General features: G+C 43.0%; 2 protein-coding genes across 7 annotated transcripts in view; both read right to left on the reverse strand.

Moving 5' to 3' along the window:
• Window positions 1-17,246, reverse strand: part of LOC135512811 (AP-3 complex subunit delta-1-like) — a 31,784-nt gene extending 14,538 nt beyond the window's left edge. For 3 of the 6 annotated variants that reach the window (XM_064935219.1, XM_064935216.1, XM_064935214.1), the window contains exons 1-22: window positions 16,930-17,246; window positions 13,309-13,404; window positions 12,971-13,051; window positions 12,783-12,863; window positions 12,528-12,635; window positions 12,314-12,443; window positions 11,941-12,080; window positions 11,758-11,831; window positions 11,577-11,626; window positions 11,173-11,222; window positions 10,748-10,796; window positions 9,355-9,500; window positions 4,317-4,465; window positions 3,784-4,014; window positions 3,401-3,635; window positions 3,157-3,302; window positions 2,699-2,852; window positions 2,415-2,486; window positions 2,144-2,219; window positions 1,667-1,869; window positions 661-734; window positions 360-380 (exon numbers count right to left, since the gene is read on the reverse strand). In XM_064935219.1, coding sequence (XP_064791291.1) covers window positions 360-380; window positions 661-734; window positions 1,667-1,869; window positions 2,144-2,219; window positions 2,415-2,486; window positions 2,699-2,852; window positions 3,157-3,302; window positions 3,401-3,635; window positions 3,784-4,014; window positions 4,317-4,465; window positions 9,355-9,500; window positions 10,748-10,796; window positions 11,173-11,222; window positions 11,577-11,626; window positions 11,758-11,831; window positions 11,941-12,080; window positions 12,314-12,443; window positions 12,528-12,635; window positions 12,783-12,863; window positions 12,971-13,051; window positions 13,309-13,404; window positions 16,930-17,025 — 2,462 coding nt within the window. In that variant the 5' untranslated portion in view covers window positions 17,026-17,246. The remainder of the gene's footprint in view (window positions 1-359; window positions 381-660; window positions 735-1,666; window positions 1,870-2,143; window positions 2,220-2,414; window positions 2,487-2,698; window positions 2,853-3,156; window positions 3,303-3,400; window positions 3,636-3,783; window positions 4,015-4,316; window positions 4,466-9,354; window positions 9,501-10,747; window positions 10,797-11,172; window positions 11,223-11,576; window positions 11,627-11,757; window positions 11,832-11,940; window positions 12,081-12,313; window positions 12,444-12,527; window positions 12,636-12,782; window positions 12,864-12,970; window positions 13,052-13,308; window positions 13,405-16,929) is intronic. The other 3 variants (XM_064935218.1, XM_064935217.1, XM_064935215.1) reach the window with 2 other exon arrangements.
• Window positions 17,247-17,605: 359 nt separating this feature from the next.
• Window positions 17,606-25,317, reverse strand: LOC135512812 (hepatoma-derived growth factor-related protein 2-like). Its single transcript, XM_064935220.1, is given in 17 exon segments — window positions 17,606-18,630; window positions 18,794-18,914; window positions 19,146-19,302; window positions 20,139-20,240; window positions 20,399-20,469; window positions 20,627-20,694; window positions 20,802-20,938; window positions 21,024-21,058; window positions 21,061-21,299; window positions 21,408-21,492; window positions 21,584-21,764; window positions 21,886-21,963; window positions 22,053-22,172; window positions 22,288-22,455; window positions 22,714-22,852; window positions 24,292-24,368; window positions 25,079-25,317. Coding segments are annotated over 17 exon segments (1,947 nt in total). The 5' UTR covers window positions 25,151-25,317; the 3' UTR covers window positions 17,606-18,533.
• Window positions 25,318-25,569: the final 252 nt, after the last annotated feature.

Below are 25,569 nucleotides of genomic sequence, written 5' to 3' on the forward strand. Positions count from 1 at the left end.
ACTCCATCTATAAGACAGGTTGATGTGAAGTTAGTGAGAAGAGCACTTTTCTTCAGCGCCTGCCACAATAACACTTTTGGAAGGAGGGAATGCTGATATTCTGAAGGGAGCTTGTAGAAGGTTTCAAATGGAGTAGGGCTGAGAGGGAGAAAATAGTGTAGTTGAACACTGGGATCAAACTTTAAACTGTAAAGTCACATCATGCCCAAACGGAGAGAGAGAGAGAGAATCAGATGAAGAGAGAGAGAGCAATGCTACGTTAGTGGGAGGGGGCAGGCGTGAGACCGAGACAGACAGCAGATCAGTCAGTTTAGTATGCAGGCCCAGACGTGGCCTCCTGACACTGAGAATGTACTCACCTGCGAGATGCTGCCAGCAAACTGCTCGGGCAAGGGGACAGAGAGGTGTGTGTGCATGAGAGGGGGAGAGAGACAGAGGGAGAGAACCACAGAGCAGAGCACAGTGAGAGGGAGTGTGTGTGGATGGGAAGGGCCTGGCCAGGGCAGCACTAGCACCAATCTCTCATCATTGGTGCCAGGAAGAGATTATACACCCCCGCAGAGTATATAATAGCACAGCCTGTTTATATAGCCTGCGCTTTCATACTAATCCATTAGTGGACAGCTGTAATACAGAGAGGTCAGTGATGAGTGTACTCACTTGTCCAGGTCGATGTTCAGAGCTTTGTGGGGGTCGTTGGGATCTTTGTCGTCGTCATCACTGGGTAAGGCATTCTGAGACAGGAAGAGAGTCAAGTTAGTGACAGCGTAAAATAACATCCTTGCATTTAATATGAAATTAAAATGTGAATTACCACTCAATATAACAAATGTTTTATGGCTTATTGGCCTGAGCCCCTTTCATGAGGTTTTGGGCTCGCTTTGTCCCCTTAAATTCCTATATGAAACGTTCTGAACTAGAGGTCTTCACGGATCCCAAATATCAGAGACCCAATCCAGAATTCTAAATAATGTCACAGATCTGGGTCAGATCTGATATGATTGTCACGGCTCTTGGGTAGGTGTAATTTTAACTGACGTGTTCAGAAGGGCCCGTACAGAGCCGAACGGGACTGCTGGCCAATCATAAGTCAAAGCAATAGGCTACAGTCAGAAGATAGAAGATGGAAGATAGAATTAAAAGGAGAAGGATAGGCTACAACAACCAAGAGCCAACATGGAGGCTGATACTTAATATTCTGAATGGACTTGATATTTGTAACTGTAGAATGAGAAAGTGCATGCACTGCAGCCTCAGTTAGCCAAGCTAGCTAATGTTAGTTAGCATAACTAGCTTCTATGTAATCATATTTGATGATAAATAACCTTGCTATAGCAGCTATTAGTCCACTATAGTGAGTCAGCTTGTTGGTTGGCTTCTGTCTCTAGTCTCGCTCACTCCCCTGCCTGCTAGAGCGGCACCTCCCTCACCTCGCGCTTTATCAGCTCTGGTAGTCGCTTAGGGGGGAAAAAAAAGTACATTTTAAGCTGCTTCCATCACTCGGATTGGACCGGGTTTGGATCTGACCAGATCTATATGGAACTTGTCTCTATATTTTAAAAAATATATTTTTTGCATTTCGAGTCTGGGTGGGAAAGTCCCATCTCCATTTCAGAACAGGTCAACTTTTGGATCTCTACTCTGAACACCATGTGTAAATCCCTACCTCTGGCATCTCCTCAGTGACGATGTCCACCATGTGTGCGGGGGTGATGTCCTCCTCGCTCTCTGGGCCAGAGTCCCCCCTTCTCCGGCGGCCCTTCTCGCCCTTCTCCCTCTTCTTCTTGTCCTTCTTCTTCTTCTTGTCTGCCTTGTTTCTCTCCCGACGCTCCTCTTCCAGCTTCACATACTGATCTGACATTGGCATCCCTAAACCAAACGGGAGGGAGAAAGAAAGAGGGAGAGCGAAGGAAGGAGAAAGAGGGGTTAAGTTACGACAGAGAGAGATGAGTGAGAGAGGTACAGTAGAGGGGATAAGTTATGACACAGAGTTACAGTAGATGGGTTAAGGTATGACAGAGGCGAAGAGAGAAAGAGGGAGATGGGTTAGGTTTGGATACCGAGTGCTGTGTGCAAACCACTCACTGATACAATGTCACATTGAAATCAGTAGTTTATAATCTAGTGGCCAGGGGAGACTGACCTGGGACCTTAAGAGGCACACTGAGGTCAATCTGCACCACTGGAATGTGCTCCACACCAACACCATCCTGGTACACCTGCACACATACAGAAACAAGTCTTACACACAGGAACACATGAATGTGAAGAACATACAACATGAAGGCTCCTAGTCCATTAAAATTATCATATTTAGATGGAAGTAGTTTGAAATGTGTAATTAATTACATTTCTGCAAGAGTCAGGATAACACACAAGACTAGCTGCCAATTGGGTAATGATGCTCTGCATACCTTCTGAGAGGAGGGGGAGGCCTTGATGTAGAATGGGTTGTTGGCCTGCTCTGCCTTCCTTACTTCTCTCCTCTGGAGGGAGGGAGAAACAGCATGAAGTCAGTCATATGAAAACTCCATTGTATTTATATTATGGTTGAGTGGTGTGTACCAGTGTACCTCTTTGGTGTCTGATTGTTTTAGGGTCAGCAAACATTTAACACCAGATCAACTGATGAAATAACTGAGGAGCTTGTATATCACTAGGTCTACAGCAGTGATTGTCTTATACATTGCCATCTTACCTTGGCCAGTTCCTTCTCGTCCACCTCAGTGTAGCGTGGCTTGGTGTGTCTGGACTCCTCCTTGGCAAACACAGCCTTGCCCTTGGACTTCCTGCCCTCGTCTTCAGACTCACTCCCAGACGGAGGCTCGTTGATCCACACATCCAGGTCCAGACTGGGGACAAAACCAAGATAACACGTTCTCACCAGCTGTACTGTCCAATAGGGATGTGTTTAGCGCTTAAATGGAATCAGAAAGTCTCTGTTGATGTTGTGTATACACTTTATATACAACTCAGTCAGACTGACATTCAATAGTCTGCAAGACAGACTAAAAAAACAAAGCTACTTTGCAATATCGAAAATTGTGTAATGGGCTGCATAAAGTAGTACTATAAAAAAATATACGTATTATGTTGTGCATCACTATAAGCTTAATTTAACAGCATTGTGAGTAAGAGAGCAGCAGGCAGACTGACCCTTCAGGAACAGGTACTTTCTTCTGTGCCTTGGGGGCCACAGGGTTGAGCTCCCCAGCAAACAGAGCAGTCACCTCCTCAGCCACCTCTACGTCCTTCTGCTGCAGCTTCTGGATGTACTTCACCAGCTGCAGGATGCAGGAGGCCTGAGGAGGGGGGGGGGGGGCAAAGAGAGATGCATAGTGAAAAAGGTATTCGCCTTTCAAATTGCCAATAACCCCCGGAGGTTAGATGTGTGACTCACCCTCTCCTGCACCTCCAGGTTGGAACTCTGGACGAAAAGAGGCAGCCTGTCAATGAGCAGCTGGCTGGTCTCCTGGGCTACCGTGCTGTCCGCTGGCACCCCCTCCTGGCCGCGCAACACCGTGGCAAACAGCTTGGCAGCGTTCTGCACGTACACGGCCTGGATGTGGCCCGGCAGGGTGGCCACCTTGGGCCGCAGCATGGCCTCCAGTGTTGCCATGGGTTCCTCCAGGTGTCTGGGGGGAGATGGAGGATGGTACTGGATGAGGGATAAGTCAATGATATAGGGCTGAACTGGCCTGATATTAGCTAGTTAGTGGAAAACAGTCTCGCTAGAAAGCGTGTGTGTACTCTTGCAGAAAAGGAATAGACATGAATACATACTCTGAGAACTCTCCACAGATCCAGGCGGCGGCATAGAGAACCTCACAGATGCCGTTGCGCTGTGTGTTGCCGGTAAGCAGGTGGGCGTTGTCCAGTAGAGTAGCCATCTGGGCCACAGCAAAGGCTCGGATGGCCTTGACCCGAATGGCCACGTCCAGCATCTGGGAGGCAATGAGGTGGCCATGCCGCGTGCCCTCCAGACGGGTCAGCTCCACCAGGATACTGATGTACCTGAGAGATGGACACAGGACAGAGTCAGACAGATGTACTTCAGAGACAGGTGAGTGGAAGGTAGGCCCCTAAATGACAGGTAATCCAAAAAAAAAAGACAAAAACCTTGAACTACTTACAAATACATATAGGTAAGAGCCGATCAGCATATTGAGTACAATACAGCAGGACACATTACTGCAAAGCGTTAACTGAGTCTTTCAACGCTACCTGACAGAGACTCATGATCACAGAAAGTATGAGTTTAAAAGTGTGTAAAGAACCAGAGACAATTATAGGCCCCTCCAGTAAGTTGTACTAACCATTCAAAGTTGGTGATGTACTGGTAATTGCTCTGGCTGCAGATGTCGATGATCTTGGTGAGCAGCTCATCTCGGTAAGTGGTTCCCTCAGCCTTGTCGACGTGCAACATCAGCTTCTTCACTATCTCCATCAAGTTCTTCTTGGACACCTGGGAGGAAACAAATAGTCAATGGAGAAAGAGAGGCATGGGGCAATCAGAAACTGTACTGTGACCAGTACGTAGCTAGATGTACCGAGGCGTTACTGAAATGATCTCGCGTCACATTCCAGCTCAGGGTTAATCCGTACTACAATGGTGGATATTGCTCGTCCGCCTGCCGCTAAACTAGGGGTGTTACGGTTCACATTCGTACCAGGGACTTCAATTCAGTCCGCAATGTGAATCCGAAAAAATACAAAAATGGCATAAAATACATAAAACACTAGACCTATAGGCTATGCCTACTGCATTGTAGGTCTATGCCTCAACTAAATCTGAAAAAAAACAACATTTCAGAATATTCTCTTAAAACAACTAGAGCCTATGCGTACGTTGTAATCAGAATTATATAATCTTAAATTGCCGCATTTGAAATCGTCCTTTTGTGAGGTGCTGCCAAAAACGAGTTCTGTACTAATAATAACGTAATAATTCAAACTTAATAAAATAGACGAGTGTAGGGAGTCGATAAACCAGATTGAGGATCCTCAATCACCATTTAAATCTCCAGTTTGGGAACATTAGATTACAACGGCGATGGACAGAGTTGGACAAAACGTTACCATTATGTCTCCACGCTCAACGAGAATCACCTATGCAGCAGTCTGCAGACTCCTCAAATATAGTGCATTCTGAAAGAATTCAGACACCTTTACTTTTTCCACATTGTTAAGTTACAGCCTTATTCTAAATCCTCATCTACACACAATACCCCATAATGACAAAGTGAACACAGGTTTGATAAAAAAACAGAAATACCTTATTTACATAAGTATTCAGACCTTTGCTAGGAGACTCAAAATTGAGCTCAGGTGCATCCTGTTCCCATTGATCACTCTTGAGATGTTTCTACAACTTGGAGTCCACCTGTGATAAATTCAATTGATTGAACATGATTTGGAAAGGCACACACCTGTCTATATAAGGTTCCACAGTTGGCAGTGCATGTCCGAGCAAAAAGCAAGTCATGAAGTCGAAGGAACTGTCCATAGAGCTCAGAGACAGGATTGTGCTGAGGCACAGATCTGGGGAAGGGTACCAAAAAAATAAATGTCTGCAGCGTTGAAGGTCCCCAAGAACACAGTGGCCTCCATCATTCTTAAATAGGAGAAGTGTGAAACCACCAAGACTCTTCCTAGAGCTGGCCACCTGGCCAAACTAAACAATTGTGGGAGAAGGGCCTTGGTCAGGGAGGTGACCAAGAACCCGATGGTCACTGACAGAGCTCCTCTGTGGAGATGGGAGAAACTTACACAAGGACAACCATCTCTGCAGCACTCCACCAATCGGGCCTTTATGGTAGAGTGGCCAGACAGAAGCCACTCCTCAGTAAAAGGCACATTACAGCCTTTGGAGTTGGCAAAAAGGCACATAATGGACTCAGAGAAATAAGATTATCTGGTCTGCCGAAACCAAGATTGAACTCTTTGACATGAATGCCAAGCGTCATGTCTGAAGGAAACCTTGCACCATCCCTACGGAAAGGCAAGTTGGTGTCAGAATTATGCTGTGGAGATGTTTTTCCATCGGCAGGGACTAGGAGTCTAGTCAAGGTCGAAGGAAAGATGAACAGTGCAAAGTACAGAGATTCTTGATGAAAACCTGCTCCAGAGCGATTAGGACCTCAGACGAGGACGAAGGTTCACCTTCCAACAGGACATTGACCCTAAGCACACAGCAAAGACAATGCAGTGGCTTAGGGACAAGTCTCTGAATGTGCTCGAGTGGCCCAGCCAGAGCCCGGACTTGAACCCTATTGAACATCTCTGGAGACCTGAAAATGGCTGTACAGCAACGCTCTCCACCCAACCTGACACAGCTTGAGAGGATCTGCAGAGAACAATGGGAGAAACTCCCCAAATACAGGTGTGCCAATCTTGTAGTGTCATACCCAAGAAGACTATGCTTTAATCGCTGCCAAATGTGCTTCAACAAAGTACTGAGTAACAGGTCTGAATTCTAATGTAATATTTCAGTTTATTTTTAATAAAATGTGCAAATTTCTAAAATCCTGGTTTTGCCTTGTCATTATGGGGTAATGTGTGCAGATTCAGGGGGGGAATGATTTCATCAATTTTAGAATATGGCTGTAACGTAACAAAATGTTGAAAAAGTCAAGGGGTCTGAATACATTCCGAACCCACTGTATTTTGACACATTTATACCGACATCACCCCAGTATACCGGGGCAAGACAAACTCAAAGAAACATCTTCGCCCCTCTGCATTAAACCAGAACTTGGCAGCTGATTCTGACCAGGCCAAAGAAATTACAAGCGTGCTAGGTGGGCTATGTTTAGATTTTTTACAGTCGGATATGCACCCCTTCTCAGTGATTGAGAATAGAGGGTTTCAGCACCTTGTGAAAAGTGCTTGAGCCACATTACGAACTTACCTCACGCACCTCAGCAAACAGGTAGTACTCGCTCTATATAAGCAAGCCAAAGTTTTCAATTAAGTGGCCAGTGCACTGTGTTGCGCTTAACAGTGACCACCCATCACATTAACCAGGAGTGGGAGATGTACCGTGCTACAGATACTCCCCCTTTATGAGAGTCACAAGCACACATCTGGCACTGTAGGAGGCAGTGCCATGGTGCGCTCATAAGCAAGTAGACATTTACCACATACAACTGGGGAAAATCCACTTGAACGGCCCTCCAACTGGCAATTACTAGTGGGAAACGCATCTATCATCCTGAGCACCTACTTCTCCCACATGATGACCTCTGACATTAACTGCTAAGGAAATGTCCTCTATAGCAGAATCTTGGGCCAGTAAAAATGCAAAACATTTTTTTTTAAAGCTAACTTTATAATTTAATTAAACATAAGTGGTGTAAAGTACTTCAGTAGTTTTGGGGGTAACTGTACTTCACTATTTACATTTGACAACTTTTACTCCATTTTCCTAAAGAAAATGTCATTTTTACTCCATACATTTTCCCTGACACCCAAAATTACTTGTTATATTTCGAATGCTTAGCAGGACAGGAAAATGATCCAATTCACACACTTATCACAAGAACATCCCCGGTCGTCCCTACTGCCTCTGACCTGGCGGACTCACAAAACAGAGAACATCCCCGGTCGTCCCTACTGCCTCTGATCTGGCCGACTCACAAAACACAAACGCTTCATTTGGAGTGTGCGCCTGGCTATCCGTAAATTTTAAAAAAAATCTAGAAAATTGTGCCATCTGGTTTGCTTAATATAAGGAATGTGAAATTATTTTTTATATTTAAAACCAAATACTTTTACTTAAGTAGAATTTTACTGGGTGACTTTCACTTGTCAATTTCTACTAAGGCATCTTTACTTTTACCGAAGTACGACAAATGGGTACTTTTTCATGATAGCTGTACTTTTAGTTTATGGTTGACGCAGCTTGCTGGCCATTAACTATTCAACATTTCACAACGAGTTAAAAATCACATGAATGCATCCAATTGGTTTTTACGACTTCACAACTGGTAAATTCCCACGACCCACATGGTTACAGACGCAGCAGCAGAGTGAAAATAATCCTGGCACAACAGACAATGCCAGGAACATTGTGAATGCTTTACAATACGAATGGCATTTTAAAATGTAATTCATTTAACCTTGACCCCAAAACCACAATACGTCCCAAACTGTGGGTTTGGTGAACTGTTAACTGCTAACTCTAGCAGGCTTGAAACTGCATGTGCACGTCACACACCAAACTCCACACATTGGAACAATGCTGAAACATCAATCTATGGGCGAGTCAGTGCCACTTTTACATTGTTGACTAAATCAACATGAAAGAAAATCCATCTTGCAAATTCAGCAGGCTATGATGTGAAATAAGCTTTTAGAAGTTCTGTCTTGCTTTTATTACGTATAGTGAATGTCATCTTTCACAGCACCTTCTTACCCACTCCTATCAATTAAATAATTTTAGAACATCAGTTTTACTCTGCGTTTACTTTCAAATACATCCAGTCATTACTAAATATGTAATGTGATAGGTATTTATTTATTTTAAAATCTGTCTCTTCCCCAAATAAAGGTCATGATGACGCAACATTTGCGAGGGGCAGAATTTGATTTCACTGGTCCTCAACTCACAGCTCAGACTTCACTCAGGATAAATGGAGTTAGCCTTCACCGGCACAGGTTAGTTCTGAAGCATTCGTTGCCATATAAATTCACCTGGCTAAAAGGTGAGCCAATTTCATGTTAGCGGTTATCCCAAGTTGAACTCAGAGTTGTCCAAAGTTACCTCCTCAAACCAGGTAGGTAGTATACCCCCCTGGAGTCATTAGGCTATCAACAGAATCAGGGAGGTTCTTGAGCTAAAGACATTTCCCCATGAGTAGATTGAAAATGTTTGTATTGTCCGGATAGGTGCAGTGAAATCTATTGTTTTACAGGGTCAGCCTTAATAGGTGGAGCAAATTATGGTTAAGTGCTTTGCTCAAGGGCACCGACAGATTTTTTCAACTTGTCAGCTCAGGTATTCAAACCAGCAACCTTCTCGGTTACTGGCCCATCACTCTAACCGCTAGGCTAGGTATAGGTGTGGTGAAGACATGGGGTTAGGGTAAGTGTGTTTTCAATGACCATGTGCTATGACAGGTAACCTAGTGATTATTGCATTGGGCCAGTAACCGGAAGGTTGCTGACAGGGTAAACATCTGTCGTTCTGCCCCTGAGCAAGGCAGTTCCCCGGGCACCAAAGATGTGGATGTCAATTAAGGCCCCCCGCACCTCTCCGATTCAGAGGGGTTGGGTTAAATGCGGAAGACATATTTCAGTTGAATACATTCAGTTGGACAACTGACTAGGTATCCCCCTTTCCCTTATCCGCACCATGCCGTAGAGCAGGTCTAGAGCCCTGAGGCGGATGGACTCGTCCTTGTCATCCAGACACTGCAAGATGAGGTCCTTGTGGGACTGGACAGACTTGGGATGAGTCTTCAGTATCTTGGACATGGCCAGCAGGCCCAGGTACTTCACTATGAACAAAGACAACACACTCAGTGGCCAGGGCACTATACACTGGGCCTTCTACTCTACTTCCCTATGCACTAGACTAGAGGTTGTGCACTATGGAGACTGTACTACGAGCCATACAGCATGCCTTTACACTCCGCAGTAGACATTATCTTATGGCTATAGCCTACCTCCCTGTCTTAGAGCACAAGAGGTCTATTGGTCACCCATAATATCTTGAACAATCTATGCCTCTTTGGCAGTCTTCACTATCCCCTCTCAGCTGCTGAAACCTCACTGATTACATTACTGTAGACCCTATTCAAAAATGCCTCTCTTACATAATATGACTGTCTACACAGTATAGTATACAAAACATGCTGTCTGACTGACTACCTGATATTTTCACATACATTAAAACAAAGAAAAGGAAAATACAAAGAAACACAAAACGATGGAGAACACATACACGAGACAACATATACACGAGACAACATATACACATGGACGTTTCGTTTTTTGCCACCAACTTCGAGTCCTAGGTATATGTAGCCATTATCCAATAAAAATGTTGTGTTGTTGCTGAATCAGGCATACTATAACAACCAAGTATTATCTGGGCTGTTGATATCTCAGGCGCAGATAGCTGCATATCAGGTTTGTGTGTGAATGTGACCTTGAGGTGAAGTGATGTTGCGCAGATACAGGTTTGGTTTCATCAGAGCAGGTCAGGAGAAGCCCTGTAAACACTTTGATGTTTGAGACTAAAGTGGTGTCAAATGTGAGCAAGGGGGGGGGTTGAGCCTGTTTATGTTATGAGCCTACCTAGCGAAACAGTCGAGAAATCAAATGAAAAACAAGACATAGCTGCCAACATATATATCTGATCTACACACAACCTACTAAGGGGCCCAGATAACTCGAATCACCAGCTGCATCAACATAATGATCGTAGATGGTTTAACTTACTGTTAGCCGTAACCTGTTAGACCAATGAGTGACTTATCAAATATACTGAAAGTTTTCAAATTAATAGCCTGATGAAGTAGATATGTATGAATGGATGAAGACAAAACCCTACCTTTTGATACAGTCACAACTGCAACTATGTGCAGTGAAATGTAAAACAGCCCCCTGTGTGGGACCATGATCAAAACGTCGAGTTATCCAGAGTTTGGGATCTAGGTTGTTGGAAGCTAGATGGGTGGCTACTCAGAAACACACAGACAATGAGAGAATGACACACTGCAGGCATTGACAGAGGGCTCACAGTTCTGGTCCGAGTCTTCAATCAGGATTCGCAGCTTCTGGACACAGAGCTGAGAGAGAGAGAGAAGGGAGGAAGAGAAGGGCAGGGAAAGTGCCATTACAATCAAGTCAGGTCCAGCGTTAGTAATATCATTTGGGCACCGCAACTGTTTTGGGGAAAAAGTGACCGTATATCCCAGCTGATGTCTTTGTACATTAATTACATGTGTCTAGACATGTTAAGAGCTATAAAATCACACATTTTATTCAGTTGCACTAGCCTGTTTGATCTGTTGTTGTTCATCTTTTGAAAAAGACTTGTGTATGGTAAAGACAAAGAATTAAAAAAGATTCATGGTTTAAACATGCAACGTCATCAAATTGGAGTGGAAAGGGTTAACATCATTAGCTACAAGAGAAAGTGTGGGCATGACGGCTGAAACTTACCTGAATACTAGCACTGTGATTTGGCATCCCGGAGGATAGGGAAATCAACACTGCAACAGAGGACATCGACAATCAGATCCTGCTGTGACAACAACTCTACAAACTTGTCAAAAACAACTTATCACAAGCTGCAATCTTAAAAGCAGTGATGTTTTTCACTTCACATAAAACAAACCGCATAGTCAACACAACCTCCTCAATGGCACATCACAGGCCCACGTTGAAGATTATAGACATAGCACAGAGAATATTGTGTTTTTATTATGACTGTTTATGAGCCAGAAATAACTGGTCTTGCCCACATCTTCAGTTAACACGCAAGCTTCACAAAGAGGGATGCCTACACCCGGCACACAGACTAAAATGTACCTACAAAAAGAAGAAGTGAGAAGACGAATACTGACCTGCTATTACAGTGTTGACACATTCATATAGAAGTGACATAGCCGAGGTACTGTGAGAGAGGAAGAAGGGGTAAGAAAAGGAGTAGGGATAGACAGAAGGTCATTATTTTCATCAGACAACATTTTGTTATAGGGATTGAACAAAACACCTATTGGTTGGATCTCTGTGTGTGTGTTTTACCTGTGGATGAGGTTTGTTAGGGGCTCAATCAGCTTCTTCCCCAAGCGAGGCTCCAGGGGTGTGAGGGCACCAAACTGAAACACACACAAACACACTAATGGCGCAACACCTCTCCATGTTGTGATACTTGGCAATAATTTGTTACTGACACACATTCATTCCCACAGCTCCCTGTTCACTCACCAGCTTGATGATCTTGATGAGGACCCAATTGTTGGTGGAGGAGGTCATGAGCTTGAAGAAGAGCGGGGCAAGAGACAGGTAGTTCTTGGGGTTTCTCCTGGCCAGCTCACAGATGACATTAACAGCCGCTGACTGGACCCCTACAGGACAGAGGCATCACACAGGGAGTGTTGAGATGAGATCAACAAAATCCATGCTGAAGGACATTATGATACGAATGAGGTGAAATGCATTCTAATCATTTGAAAAAGCTTCCACCAGTTAAGACACAAAATTCCTTAGTTATTGCATAATTTATGATTCAAGGTGATAAAAAAACCTGTCTGGCCCCAACCAACAGAGAAGTAGGTAGGTACTAGGTAGTCTATCTCACCAGGGTCAGGGTCTTCCAGTTTCTCCTTCAGCCTGGGGAAAGCAGGGCGCAGAGACTCTGGGTACTTCAGGAACACCTTGTACATGATAAGTACGGCCTTCTTCCTGATGTACGGCTTTGTGTGGGACATCTGCAGCACAAGCAGAAATAGGTCAGAGAAGCATGAAACAGACAAAATGTGTAAAAAGAACTTGAAGCTGAGAATGTGACTCACAAGAGTCATGATGTCATTGGCCAGGTCCCGAGCCAGGTCAGGGGTCACGAAGCAGGAGAGGCCAGTGAGAGCCACGCCAGTGTCGTACTGGTTAGGACTGCTCAGATCCTGAGAGAAAAAATGTTATGAAAAAGAGAGAGAAAGCAAAAGAGAAGAAAAAAAATAGAAGAAGAGGGGAGGAAATAGCAGGTATCAGAGCTGGTCTTTAATCAGAGACCTGCAGGCCAAAAGTCAGAGGAAAATAGCACCACTGACCTTTCGGATCTGATTGGTTGTCAGCATGATGACATCCGTGCTCTCATGAAAGCACTGGGAGGCAGCCAGGTAACCAATTCTCTGGAGGAAAAAGCACATGTTAAACCTCTGACCTAAGGCAAATTAAATCTTGAGTAGAACATTCTCAAATACCAACATTATAGAAGCACATTATTTCACTTTTTCACCTTGTATGTGAATTTTGAGGAACTCATGACTTCCACGATGTTGAATGCAGCCCAGCTGACATCATAGCCCAGCATCTGTAACTGTTAACACACCAGGGGAGAGGGCATTGAACATCCACTATGCTGTCCCTGTGGACAGTGAGAGCTAAATGCATTATCAAAAAGAGCTTTTCCTGAGTACGGCAGTATTCAAAGTACATGCTATCAAGTGAAAAAGTATGCAGAGTAGGCCAAGGATATATAGCTAGTGTTTTTGCTTGCGCATCTCTGTGCTGTTCACTGGGAGGGAAGTTTCAGTGACGGCAGTTTTAGCGAGGGGTGCTTGTCTGTGGTCTTACGTAGGTGAGTTTGCACACAGCATTGGCCTTGACAGCAATGTTGTCCTGCTTGAGCTCCTGCTTGATCTCATCAATGCAGGTGGAGATGTACTTAGCCTGAGAAGAGACAGAGGAACATCAGACAGAGCAATGACAACCTCCACATGATACTTTACTTTCCTCTCCTGGTTGACCTCCGTGAAACAGTTTACAAATAGTCTAAGGGGAGAAGTCCTAAGATCATTTGAAATGTCATTAATTTTATACATCTATAAAATAAAGGATAATCAAACAGAGCTTCTGATCAGAAATGTTTTAGGCTTGTTAGGGTTTTTCAGTCTACAGTTGAATGGGTTCTATTCTGAACTTGGAATTAAAGAATAAGTAGTGAGTAACCTTTAATTCAAGGTTTTATTCTACATTTATCTGCTACACAGAGACTGTTTAGCATGGTTAGACTTTCTGATAGAGCAGAGTAAAACATTGGTGGAACAGAACCTTGGAACACACACACACAGAGCTCTATAATACAAGTGTGCTGGTCATGTGTCTGCAGTCATGAGACAGTGACAGGGGGAAGAGGGAGGGTGGCTTGTACTCTAGGCTGCAGAGCATGGACACACAGGAACATGCTCTGAAATCACCAGAGTGCTCTCCTATCACATTCTGACTCAACAACCGATTCAGATCCTATTGAATTCATTGGAATAGCTGTTCTACAGCCAAGGCCTACATTGTGCTAGCACAGCAGGTTCTCCAGAAGGTACAGGGAGAGACCTTCTCAGACACAGTTCTTCTTCCAGGGACAGGATAATATATATTTATTTTTTACCTTTATTTAACTAGGCAAGTCAAATAAGAACCCATTCTTATTTACAATGGCGGCCTACCCCGGCCAAACCCTAACGAATGCTGGGCCAATTGTGCGCCGCCCTATAGAACTTCCAATCACGTCCGGTTGTGATACAGCCTGGAATCGAACCAGGGCCTGTAGTGACACCTCTAGAACTGAGATGCAGTGCCTTAGACCGCTGCGCCACTCAGGAGCCCACAACATCCCTGTTAGTGTTACATATTATTGTCTTCTACAATTTAATATCAGTTGCATTGTGTGCCTTAACACCTTTTTATATTTGCTTCCCTTTTAAATGAGGGCATGACTAAGTAGAATAGGTTTGGCTGTATTATATCCCTACATGCATAAAGCAAATAGAGTCCAGGTCTGGAGAGAACACACACAAGGCATTAATATTTCAGTGAGCTGTCCACTGTTGGCTGGGTATCCAACACCTTAACTTAGTAAGCATGGTTAAGTTACACAAAAGGGACCACATTAGGACCTCAATCAAAAGATCATGGTTTAGTACAGTGGTCAAAGATATCATGCTTTGTCGGTCTGGCTAAGCAATGAAAAAGCACATGACAAAACATTTACTTTCTTTTGCCAGATAACTGACTGGGAAAAGTATTCTTCAGTGGCCACCATAGCTCTGTGGAATCCAGCAGCAGCTATCCATTTTTTTTTTATTTAACTATGCAAGTCAGTTAAGAACAAATTCTTATTTACAATGACGGCCTACCAAAAGTAAAAAGGCCCCGAGGGGATGGGGGCTGGAATTAAATATACAAATAAATGTAATAAAAATATAGGACAAAACACATCACAACGAGAGACAACACTACATAAAAAGAAACCTAAGACAACATAGCAGGGCAGCAACACATGACAACACAGCATTGTAGCAACACAACAACATGGTAGCAACAACATGGCAGCAGCCCAACATGTAGCAGCACAAAACAGGGTACAAACATTGTTGGGCACAGACAACAGCACAAAGGGAAAGGTAGAGACAACAATACATCACACTAAGCAGCCACAACTGTCAGCAAGTGTCCATGATTGAGTCTTTGAATGAAGAGATGGAGATAAAACTGTCCAGTTTGAGTGTTTGTTGCAGCTCGTTCCAGTTGCTTGCTGCAGCGAACTGAAAAGAGGAGCAATCAAGGCGTGTATAAAAATAAACCAAGACTTAAAATGGTAGAACAGGTCAACACATAATGTTACACCTAGGCCTAAATCCCATTCCCAATTCAACATTGGTCCAGCTCACTCTTCTGCAATAAGAGACTCCCTATGTCCTAGCTACTGACTGGCATATTTTTTTTGAATGGTAGCAATACATCCAGCCTAACAGCATAATAGTCTCCACTAAGTGACAGAATTTCCTAAAAACGTAAAATCGGTTTAAACCTAAGGAATTAATTCTGGAGCAACTTCCACCTCCATATCTCATTCAAACAGTGCCCTCTATTGGACAGACTATAGACCAACCCACTGTCACCCTCTGTGATGATGCTGATTCTTTGATGATCTAATTTGCAGAACACAGCATCATCCTGAAAACACTGGTGTGACACCCATGAAGACAGGAGCATTTCCTACCATAAAAGCTGTCATATCACAGGGAACTTTAATCAACCGTTATGAGGCTGTTCCCTGTTATGGCAATACTTAATATTCATTTTTTCCACACCACATTGGATGTCCTCTGATGTTGCTAACGCAATATACAGAGCTAGTATAGTCTACAGCCATATCAATAAAGCATGATTATGAAATCTACAATTTGCATAAACCTAGCATCCGGAAATCTGCTGTCTGACTCTTCAGGAGTGTCACGTCACCTATTTCCCACAACTGTACAAACCAAATGAATTAAAATGGTGGCGAAAGTGTAGTAGTTTGGATAAAAGGACCTCTTTTTCCAGTCAGAAGAGTTGTGGATGAAGCATCCTTTCGTCTACCTATGCAACGTTGTCACTGACTGACGCTGTAGAGCGAGGCCTACAAAATCGTCTAGACTTCGTTGGCATGTCAATGTTTTTATTAATAGAATAGGAGATGAATATATACAAAGTGAACTCACTATATATAATAATAGAATAATATAAAAATAGTGATGAAAGGAAAATTATTACGCGCATCACCCTGATCACATCAGCTGAGGTGAATAAATTTAGCTAACGTTACTGCCAGTTAGCCTCTTAGTTGTCACTTGCTAGCTAATTAGCTTCACCTGAAAGCAGTTGCCATGGGTAGTAAAAGGGTAGCGTTCCACAACTGGTAACAAGTAGTATTTCGTGCAAGACCCATAATATTTGAAGCGTCCCGTGTGGCTCAGTTAGCAGAATATAGCGCTTGTAACGCCAGGGTTGTGGGTTGGTGTCCCACAGAGGACCAGTGCGAAACAAAAAAAAAGTGTTCTCTGGATAATACCCATCTGCTAAATGAATAGCTAGCGATGTAAAGTGGCGATGAAAACTGCTAATGTTAGCTTGCTAGCTAAATTACGATTATCGAGCAATGGCACATTGACAGTTACCGAGTTAACTAATGCAACCACGGAGTTGATATTAGGTTGCCTACTCAGTCCTGATTAACTTCATGACAAGACTCCTTACTTATTTAGCTATTTGGATAGCATACCGGGTAGACAGCTAGCATAAGGTTGGAATGGCTATCAAATAGGTGAGCTATTGTAGCTGGCTAACCAGAAAATTTAGCAATGAAATATGTTAAACATCGATTTACTGACAGTGGTAATCAGACATTCACGAAAACACAGCTAATCGTTTTACCTCATCTTCCTTGTGATTCCTAATTCCACGTACTAAATCTTGAAGGTTTTTATCGAACATCCGATCGATGCTCCCTTTAACAATCTTCAAAGCCATGGCTGACTTTTTTCGCTTCTGTCCTCGGGGACAAAGCGCTTGGTAGAGGTCTTTTGGATGCTAGCCGGCCCGCTAGACAGTCTCTCATCCACCCGGATACCGATTTTTCGGGATTCGTAATTGTTTACTAATCCCGGGCAGAGAAGTAGAAGCCAGATGGGGCGTACTATAACTGTGCAGACACACTGGCAGTGGATCCGTATAGGAAATGGCTGACAAAATGGCGTCTAACGTCAGCTGACTGTGTGTAATAATGTGGGATTCTCATTATGATAATTAAATGCAATTAAAGATATGCTTAGTACTCGGCTTGCAATGTTAATGCATGATCATGTTCCAGTTGTATTCTCTATACAGAATGCAATTCATCACCATGTCCACAGTAGATCTTCCTTTGCCACAGCCAAACCAATGAGCATTAACTGCATGAACATTTTCATGTAAAAGGATGGCAATTACTCTGCTATTTAACTTGCATAAATGTATAATCGGTTATTTGTAAACAATTTTACACCGCTGACCGCATGCTTAGGTCCACATTATTCACTGCAATTCCTCTTCGCTAGATTGGTTACAAGGGTTGTAAATTACAACTTGTATGTATACATTTATTACACCCCAATCCAACTACATTTATGAGAATATGGGACTTCTTTGAAGCCTTCAATGACAGAAGTGTTCAGATTATGACCACAACGCTGAGATCTTGATTTACCTCAACTAAATATTTTACATAGAACTAAAAACACTTACATAGTATGTATGACAAACGTCAAATGGGCTCCAGCTACATGGGATCTGGACAACTTGGATCAAGATAATATCATTTAGTCTGTACACAATGTGTATTATCCCATTCATTAGGCTAATTCTTGAACGCAGATGGTAGAGGGAAAAACCAGATGACAGTGGATAATTCCACAGCATTCAGTAAATCAAAAGCAGATGCAATATCAGAAAACAATTGTATAAAAAAAAAAGCAGGTGGAACTTAAATTGGAAAACATGTGATGTGGTACCGTTCACTGGCTTAATATTTATAATGGTGCGACTGGATTAATAAGAACAAGACCAGATAAAAAAATAAAATACTCACAAAAAGTACCAGTCTCATACTTATCCACCATTAGCCTTTTCTAGGTTCTGTAGGATTCAATATCATTCTCAAGCAAAGCCAACAGATGCCTTGACTAACGTGACAGTACAGTTACTTCAAAGCAGAACAAGACTCCTCTCCCCCTTCAATTTCCTGTTAGAAGTGCTAAAAATTGAATCTCTCATTATAAATACTGTATGAAAGACCAAAGTTAGAGTTCATGTGGCAGGAAAAAAAAGCATGGTAGCTCGAGGGGGAGGAATTGGGGACGGGCCATGGTGTCCTATAAAAATTGAAAAATACAATGGCGAACATCAAAGTGGTCTGCAGAGTGCCATGTATCTGGCACGAGACTAGTGAGCTTTCCTTTTAGCTGTGGTAAACAATTGTATTCCATTTTCTTCAGAGTTCTTCAGCTCTCCATCGCTGTCGGTTCTGTTTCTGTAGAAAGAGCGTGGTGTGTTTCATCAGTGTTCGTCTGCTGCTCAGCAGGACTATCAGGACTTCGCCTACCATGGAGAAGAGACAAGACTTCAGAACTAGAGCCACATATACCGTTGTGATGGTAGCAAAGTACCAATGAGTAGAGCAATATATTACCATGGATACTTTGAACAAATATTAGCAGAAATAAAGGAAGTACACAAAGATGTGACATAGGAGGCCGTTGACCTGTTGGGGCTTGAAGCCACATGCTCATCATTCACTTCCTGGACCGGTGACTTTGGGGTATCCTCCAGCTCAGTGCATTCCTTTTTCTGGACTTCTGATTCCCCATTCACAGGTGTTACATCTGATGACAAGTTACGCAAAATCAATTGATTGGCTACAAATGAAGGACCTTTATTTTTCAATGTTTGTAACAACGAAATTAAAGTCTATGAATTAATGCCATAGTGAACTTCTCCTTTAAGAGGGGTAATAGCCATAGGAGGAAAAACAGAAAATGTAAATAAGTCCATCAGTAAATACAGTAAATAAGTCCATCAGCAGTGATGGTAAAAGTTTTGGCTGAGAGAATTACCTGTGTTTGGTGTCACCTTCCCATTCTCTTCCTGCTCCTTTCCCTCAGGTTTGTGTTTACTTGGCATTTCAGACTTGACCACAAACTGCCCCTTTAATTTGTTGTAGACCTGGCTGGCCTTTTCCATTACGTCACTGCTTGCTTTGTATCGACGGATCTATAGTAACACAAACATCAATCAGAACAACATCAGTGGAGTTCAAAGGGGCCAAAAACAGGGGATGAGATATACACAGAGGATCTACACTGAACAAAAATTTAAACGCAACCTGTAAAGTTTTGGTCCCATATTTCATGAGCTTAAATAAAAGATCCCAGAAAGATCTCAAATTTGCTTACATCCCTATTAGTCAGTATTTATTCTTTAAAAAGATAATCCATCCACCTGAAAGGTGTGAAATATCAAGAAGCTGATTAAACAGCATGATCATTAAACAGGTGCAACTTGTGCTGGGGACAATAAAAGGCCACTGAAATGTACAGTTGTCACACAACACCACCACAGTCCACCAGCGCTGTTGCCAGAAAATGTAATGTTAATTTCTCTACCATAAACCACCTTCAACATCGTTTTAGAAAATTTGGGAGTAAGTCCAACCGGCCTCAACCACAGACCACGTGTATGTTGTGAACAGAGTGCCGCATGGCGGCAGTGGGGTGATGGTATGGGCAGGCATAACCTATGGACAACGAACACAACTGCATTTTATCAATGGCAATTTGAATACACAGAGATACCATGACGAGATCCTGATTGTGAGGCCCATTTCTTTTTTAAAGTGTCTGTGACCAAAAGATGCATATCTGTATTCCCACATGATTAGGGTCAAATAATGGCCTAATAGATCTATTAAATCCATAGATTAGGGCCTTTCAATACAATGATTTCCTTATATGAACTGTAACTCAGTAAAATCTTTTAAATTGTTGCATTTATATTTTTGTTCAGTATGCAAGTTTAACTTTTATTAAGAGGTTCAGAGGGAAAGGCACCTTTTTAAGCGTGGCAATAACATCTGAGTTCTTCTGCAGGATGTGGCTGGTGACTGGCACAGCTTCCAGCTCCGCCAGGGCCTGTAGACAGCGCTCTATGTCCTGCAGAACAGACAACACCATTGCAGTATTCTATGTACAAGGAACCCCTAATTGGTCAAATAAAAAATGTGGTTCCTCATGCTGCTTGTAAAAATCACAACTATGTGACAATAACTTTTCTGTTGACAATGAAGGGAGCCCCTTATATGGTTACTCACTGGGTTGTCCACTTTCAGTGCAAACTTGATGTCAGCGTGGAGCTTCTGCAGCTTTTCGTCTGGAGTTGGCTCTGTGTACAGACACAAAAAGACAAGGAGTGAGGACACAAAAAGTTTATATTACATGGCACTGTATCTGACCAACCATTTGTCACAATTAGTTGTCCATGTGCAGGGTTTCCAAATGGACACAGTGGATTGGTGGACAGAGTAACATTGAGCGCTGACCTTTTTTCTTCTCTGATTTCCTCTCTGGAGGTCTCTCTGGTTTGCGTTTGGGCTTGTCAGGCTTGGACCTGAGGGAGAGGGCTCAGTGATCTGTGTGCATTTATATTTAATGAAGATAACATCTAATGAGATCTGTGCTCTGGTCTTTTGTCTTGTTCAGCCATGTGCAATTTACCTCACTCGGGGCCTCTCCTCTGACCGCTGGGTTCGCTTTTCCTTCACATCTTTCTCCTTTTTGCCTTTACCATGATCCCTCTCTTTCTTTGTTCTCCCTTTCTTCTGGTTGTCTGAACGCTTTGCAGATGCTTTCGCCTGAATGGGGGAAAAATACAATGTTCAACAAATCTATTCTAAGACAAGCAAATGTCCCCTCTTTACAGTCTTCCATGCTAGTTACCTCAGGTCCAGAGTCAGAGTCGGAGGGGGCGGGGATGGGGGCGGTGGGGGTTTCTTGGACTTCTTCAGTGGGTGATCTACACCCTCATCTGAACTGTTTTCACCACTGCTCTTTCCCTTCTCCTTGTCCTTCTTTCTCTGGTCTTCTTCTTCCTTCTCCCTCTCCCGATACTTGAGGATCTCCTCTGCCTGTTCCTTCTTCCGCCGTTCCTCCAGCTCTTTCCGACGCTCTTCATCTCTCTTTTTCCAGTCGCTGACTCGGTCCGGCTCACTGTCGCTGTAGTACAGGAGACCATTCATAATGTACTTATTTATTGACAAAAGTAATTTATAATGTATTAACGGAGAGCAAAACCAATGTGGAACAGACTAGAGCGTTGCTGACCTATCACTGTCAGAGGAAGATGCCGGTGCTCTGACCGGGGCAGCTTTGGGTTTCCGTCCACCCCGAGGCTTTGGCGGAGGCTTCTCTGAGTGGGACAAATGGCAGAGAAGAGGGTTATGCAGTGACAAATACAGTTATCATTCACTGTCTGGGATACCAGACATAATAGCCCTCACCTTTCTTGCACGCTTGAGGAGCCTTCCGTTGAGGTGGCTGTGGCTCTGAGTCAGAGTCGGATTTGGAGCCAGACTGGGATTCTGATCCAGACAGAGCAGGCCGTGGCTTCTGATCCTCTGAATCACTGCCCCCTTTCTTCTTGTCTGACTGAGACGCAGAGTCGGAGTCCGACGACACCACCTACAGCATCCCAGAAAGAGAGAAAAGCATAATGAGAGCCAGTAATGCGAAACCATAAACAGTGCTTTATCTATTCAGCTACCCAGGGCTGTTTGACACCCAAAGGGCATCCTTTCCTCACCTTCTTCCCTTTGCCACCTCCAGCCTTCTTCCCGGCGCCACCACGACCTGCTGCTGTCTTCTTCTCTGGGGTGAAGTCCTACAGGGGAAAACAAACAAGACACCATCAAATTAACACCACGTTATCATGCTCGTGTATAACATACTGTTTTGTATGTGTCAACTGACCTGGTCACTGTTCTTCCCAGAGTCCGAGTCAGAAGGGGATGGGTCTGGCTCCGAGGGTGAGCCACTCTCCTCTCCATCCCGGTCACTGGACGAACCCCGGGTCTTCTTCACAGGGGGCCGCTGAATGAGCGATAGAAAAGAGATGCAATATTATGACAGATGCACATCTAAGCAACAGCAGTTATCTGGTTGGAACTAACATCCAAAAACACAGAAATTATAATTTCGCAGTCACCTTGGCAGCAGGGGCCTTCCTCTTCACCCCTCCTCGATCCTCACTTCCTGAGTCAGAATTTACTTCACTTCCTGAATATGCTTTCCTGGGTACCACTGCTTCCTCGTCATCCTCTGCCTCACTTCCTGCTGCACCGTCATTGGCTTCACTGTCAGACGAGCTGACAGGCTGGGGAGTGAATGAAGAGATAATGCCCCAACATAAGTGTTTGTTGATAGACACAGATGTGATAGAATGCTGACCAAACAGATAATAACACCAACAGGGAGCTGTATAGTATGGTAACTTTGGCAAAGAGTCTGTGACCTAAACAGATCCTAAGTGTACAGAGAAAAAAAGAAACCAGGGATACCAGCACTCAGTTGTAGTTGGTCAGTATTACAGAAACAGTATCAAGTTGGACTTCTGAGGATATTATGTACTTACTGCAGGAGCACTGTATGAGGCGTGAGGGTTGTTCTGGATTTCACACAAGCCCTCATTGAAGCCCTTCCTTTTATTAGGTTTCCCATAGCGCTCGCTGTACTTGTCATATGCAAAAAGGTCCTTTGGTGCAAGGAATGCTCTGAAGAGAGAGCATGATTTGTTAAGACAATGCTATATATGAGAATGTAATTCTAAGTCACTGAATTAAAAGATGATACTTGACACAGCCACACTCCCTGCTTTCAGGGTAACTGACACACTGGGTTTCTGCATGATGTAAACGCCATGTACTGGTAATGAACTACAATACTGAAAGGGATATTTTGCCACCTAGTGGTTGTTTAAGAATAGTTAATCTGCCATCTTGTAACAAGTGCTGTATGATCAAAATGAAAGATTGAACTTCAACACACAATTGACCTAGATCACTTCAGACATAAACCAGTAACAAAAAATACATGCATGAGTTTCAAAAGGTTAAAATTAGTTAAAGATACAGTGCACCAACAAACAGGGAGGATACATCTCCACAGAAATATGAGTTATGATACTTAAAAAACAACATACAACACATTAGGTAGCTGGGGACAACATTAACAAAACCAACTGGAATAGAAATGCAAATCAACAACATTCCTGTTTGCATCACTGTCTCAATATTTTTTTTAAACTGCTGATCCAATAAAGCAGTGGTTCTCAAAGTGGGTCCCTCAGACCCGAGATACTGCAGAAGAACCGTGGCCAGATCTCAAAATATATATTTTTATGAATATTACTAACAGATTAAACAAATGTTGGCCAAGGGATTCACGGAATAAGTCTAACACAATAAAATGTTATCAATCTACAATTGATGTTCTGAACTCTGGGCAACATGTGCCTGGGAGGCTCACATGGATATTGGTATTCACAGTACTCCCCTAGTTATACATTTTTCAACTCAATACTTCTTATATTAATTAATTAAAATAAATAAATTAATATTTTTTTTTTACATAATGCACTGTAATGTAAGATTTCAAATAGCAAAGTTCTCTCCCTCATGGTAAAGCATGTATAAAAGCACAATATTAACTTTAAAGCTACAACAAAAAAATCTCTGCCCCATGACAAAATGTGTAGAACTGCAGGATATTAACTTTAAAACGGCAAAATCTTCTCTGATGCCAAGAGATGGGCCTTTAATATGTTCCTTCCCAGGGCTCAAGACTTGGTTAGTATGGCCATGCACTGCTAGACCGACGACTCACACTAAATTATTCTGTTGCTCTGTCGTTTGCTACATACTTACTTAATAGCGGAGAAGAAACTATAGTCTGTGGGGGTGGCGTAGCGTTTGGCTGGACCAAGTGGTCTGAATAGTGGGGAAAATGCACTACCAAAGTCTTAGTACAACTCCGTGTATGCTATTTTATCTCACTCGAGCTTGTGTTCTGATTATGATGGGGCCCCTAATGAATTTGCGATCACAAAAACCTCAAGAAGCCCTGCAATAAAAGTAACTTAATGATAATGAAGTATACCAAGTCCATCCAAAGAAATTCCTGCTATTGTAAATCAATGAGACACAGCACTTACGTTTCATGGGTCCCAAAGAAGAAGATGGGGACTTTATTTGGAGGGGGTTTTACTGCTCCATCTGCCACATCCTCAATCTAGGAGAATGAGAACCACACAACCAAAAACACATTGTGAGAGATATCCAAATTAGGTACAGGAGAGAATATATTCACTGCTCTTTGTAGTCTGATTCTAAAATCAGGTTGGGCAAGTGAGGAAAGGAAGGCTGGAAGTAATTAATTAATATTTTGGCCTTGTCTGGACCCCTCACTCCAGACAGACACCTTGATTGGTAGAATCTGTAGAATGTTCTAATCACTGCCAAAAACATCCTGGGGGCAAGTGAACACGTCACATCAAAGTCATGCATTTCCAGAAAATAAAACGTGCTTACACTAAACCAAACACTCACCTGGTTAGTTAACTATAGCTCGGATATTATTTTATAGGGCAGCAAGTCTAAAAAGTTGTAAATCAAGAAGGCTTCATCGTCAATCAATCAACACACACCAAAAGTAAAGTACAGGTACTGTAGCTACTTAGCGATGCCTGGTTGGACAAAATACTTGCACAAAAGACAAACATGAACGCCATTCACAAAGTAGTCTGGTTATACTTTTCCATAGATGGTCCCGCAAACAGATTGCTAGGATTTAAAAAATAAACAGTTATATATAGTTCCAAGTACGAGGCAAGGCTAGCTGGCTATATAATATTAGCTATGTCAGTCACTGACAAGGATGCACAGCGAAACTCCAGCGTCCCCTTCGCCCACCCCCCTTCACACTGGCTGCTACTAGCTTACCCTGGCTGGCCAGTGGGGGTACCCCTTCATTTTAGCGAAGACTAGGTCTCCGGGTTGGAAATTGTGCGGCATTGTCCTGCTCTTCTGTGCAACCTTTACTTTCTTCTTTAGCGAACCCTGTGTCTTTATGTGTCGCTTCTTTACCGTTTTCAGGTCGACATGAAACCTGCAAAACGATTACGCTTGCTAGCTAAAAAGCTAGCTCCTCAAAAGCGCGAGATGAGGCGGTTAGCTTCATAAGAATAGCTTCCGCTAACATTGATTATCGGAGCGGAAATCCCGCCTACTGGCCACTATAATTGGTTTATTTTCTTTTCACTCCATTCTTCAAACCAATCATATTCTACAATGTGTACACTGTAAATTCGACATTGTTTTCCTAATTTGAATCTGACCACTAATTTGAAAATGCATAGTAACATCAAATCAAAAGCTTTGGCTCCGAAGTAAAACATTTATTTCATAAATATATGTCTTCCACAACATATACC

Source organism: Oncorhynchus masou, chromosome 24 (assembly GCF_036934945.1).
Source record: "Oncorhynchus masou masou isolate Uvic2021 chromosome 24, UVic_Omas_1.1, whole genome shotgun sequence".
NCBI lineage: Eukaryota > Metazoa > Chordata > Actinopteri > Salmoniformes > Salmonidae > Oncorhynchus > Oncorhynchus masou.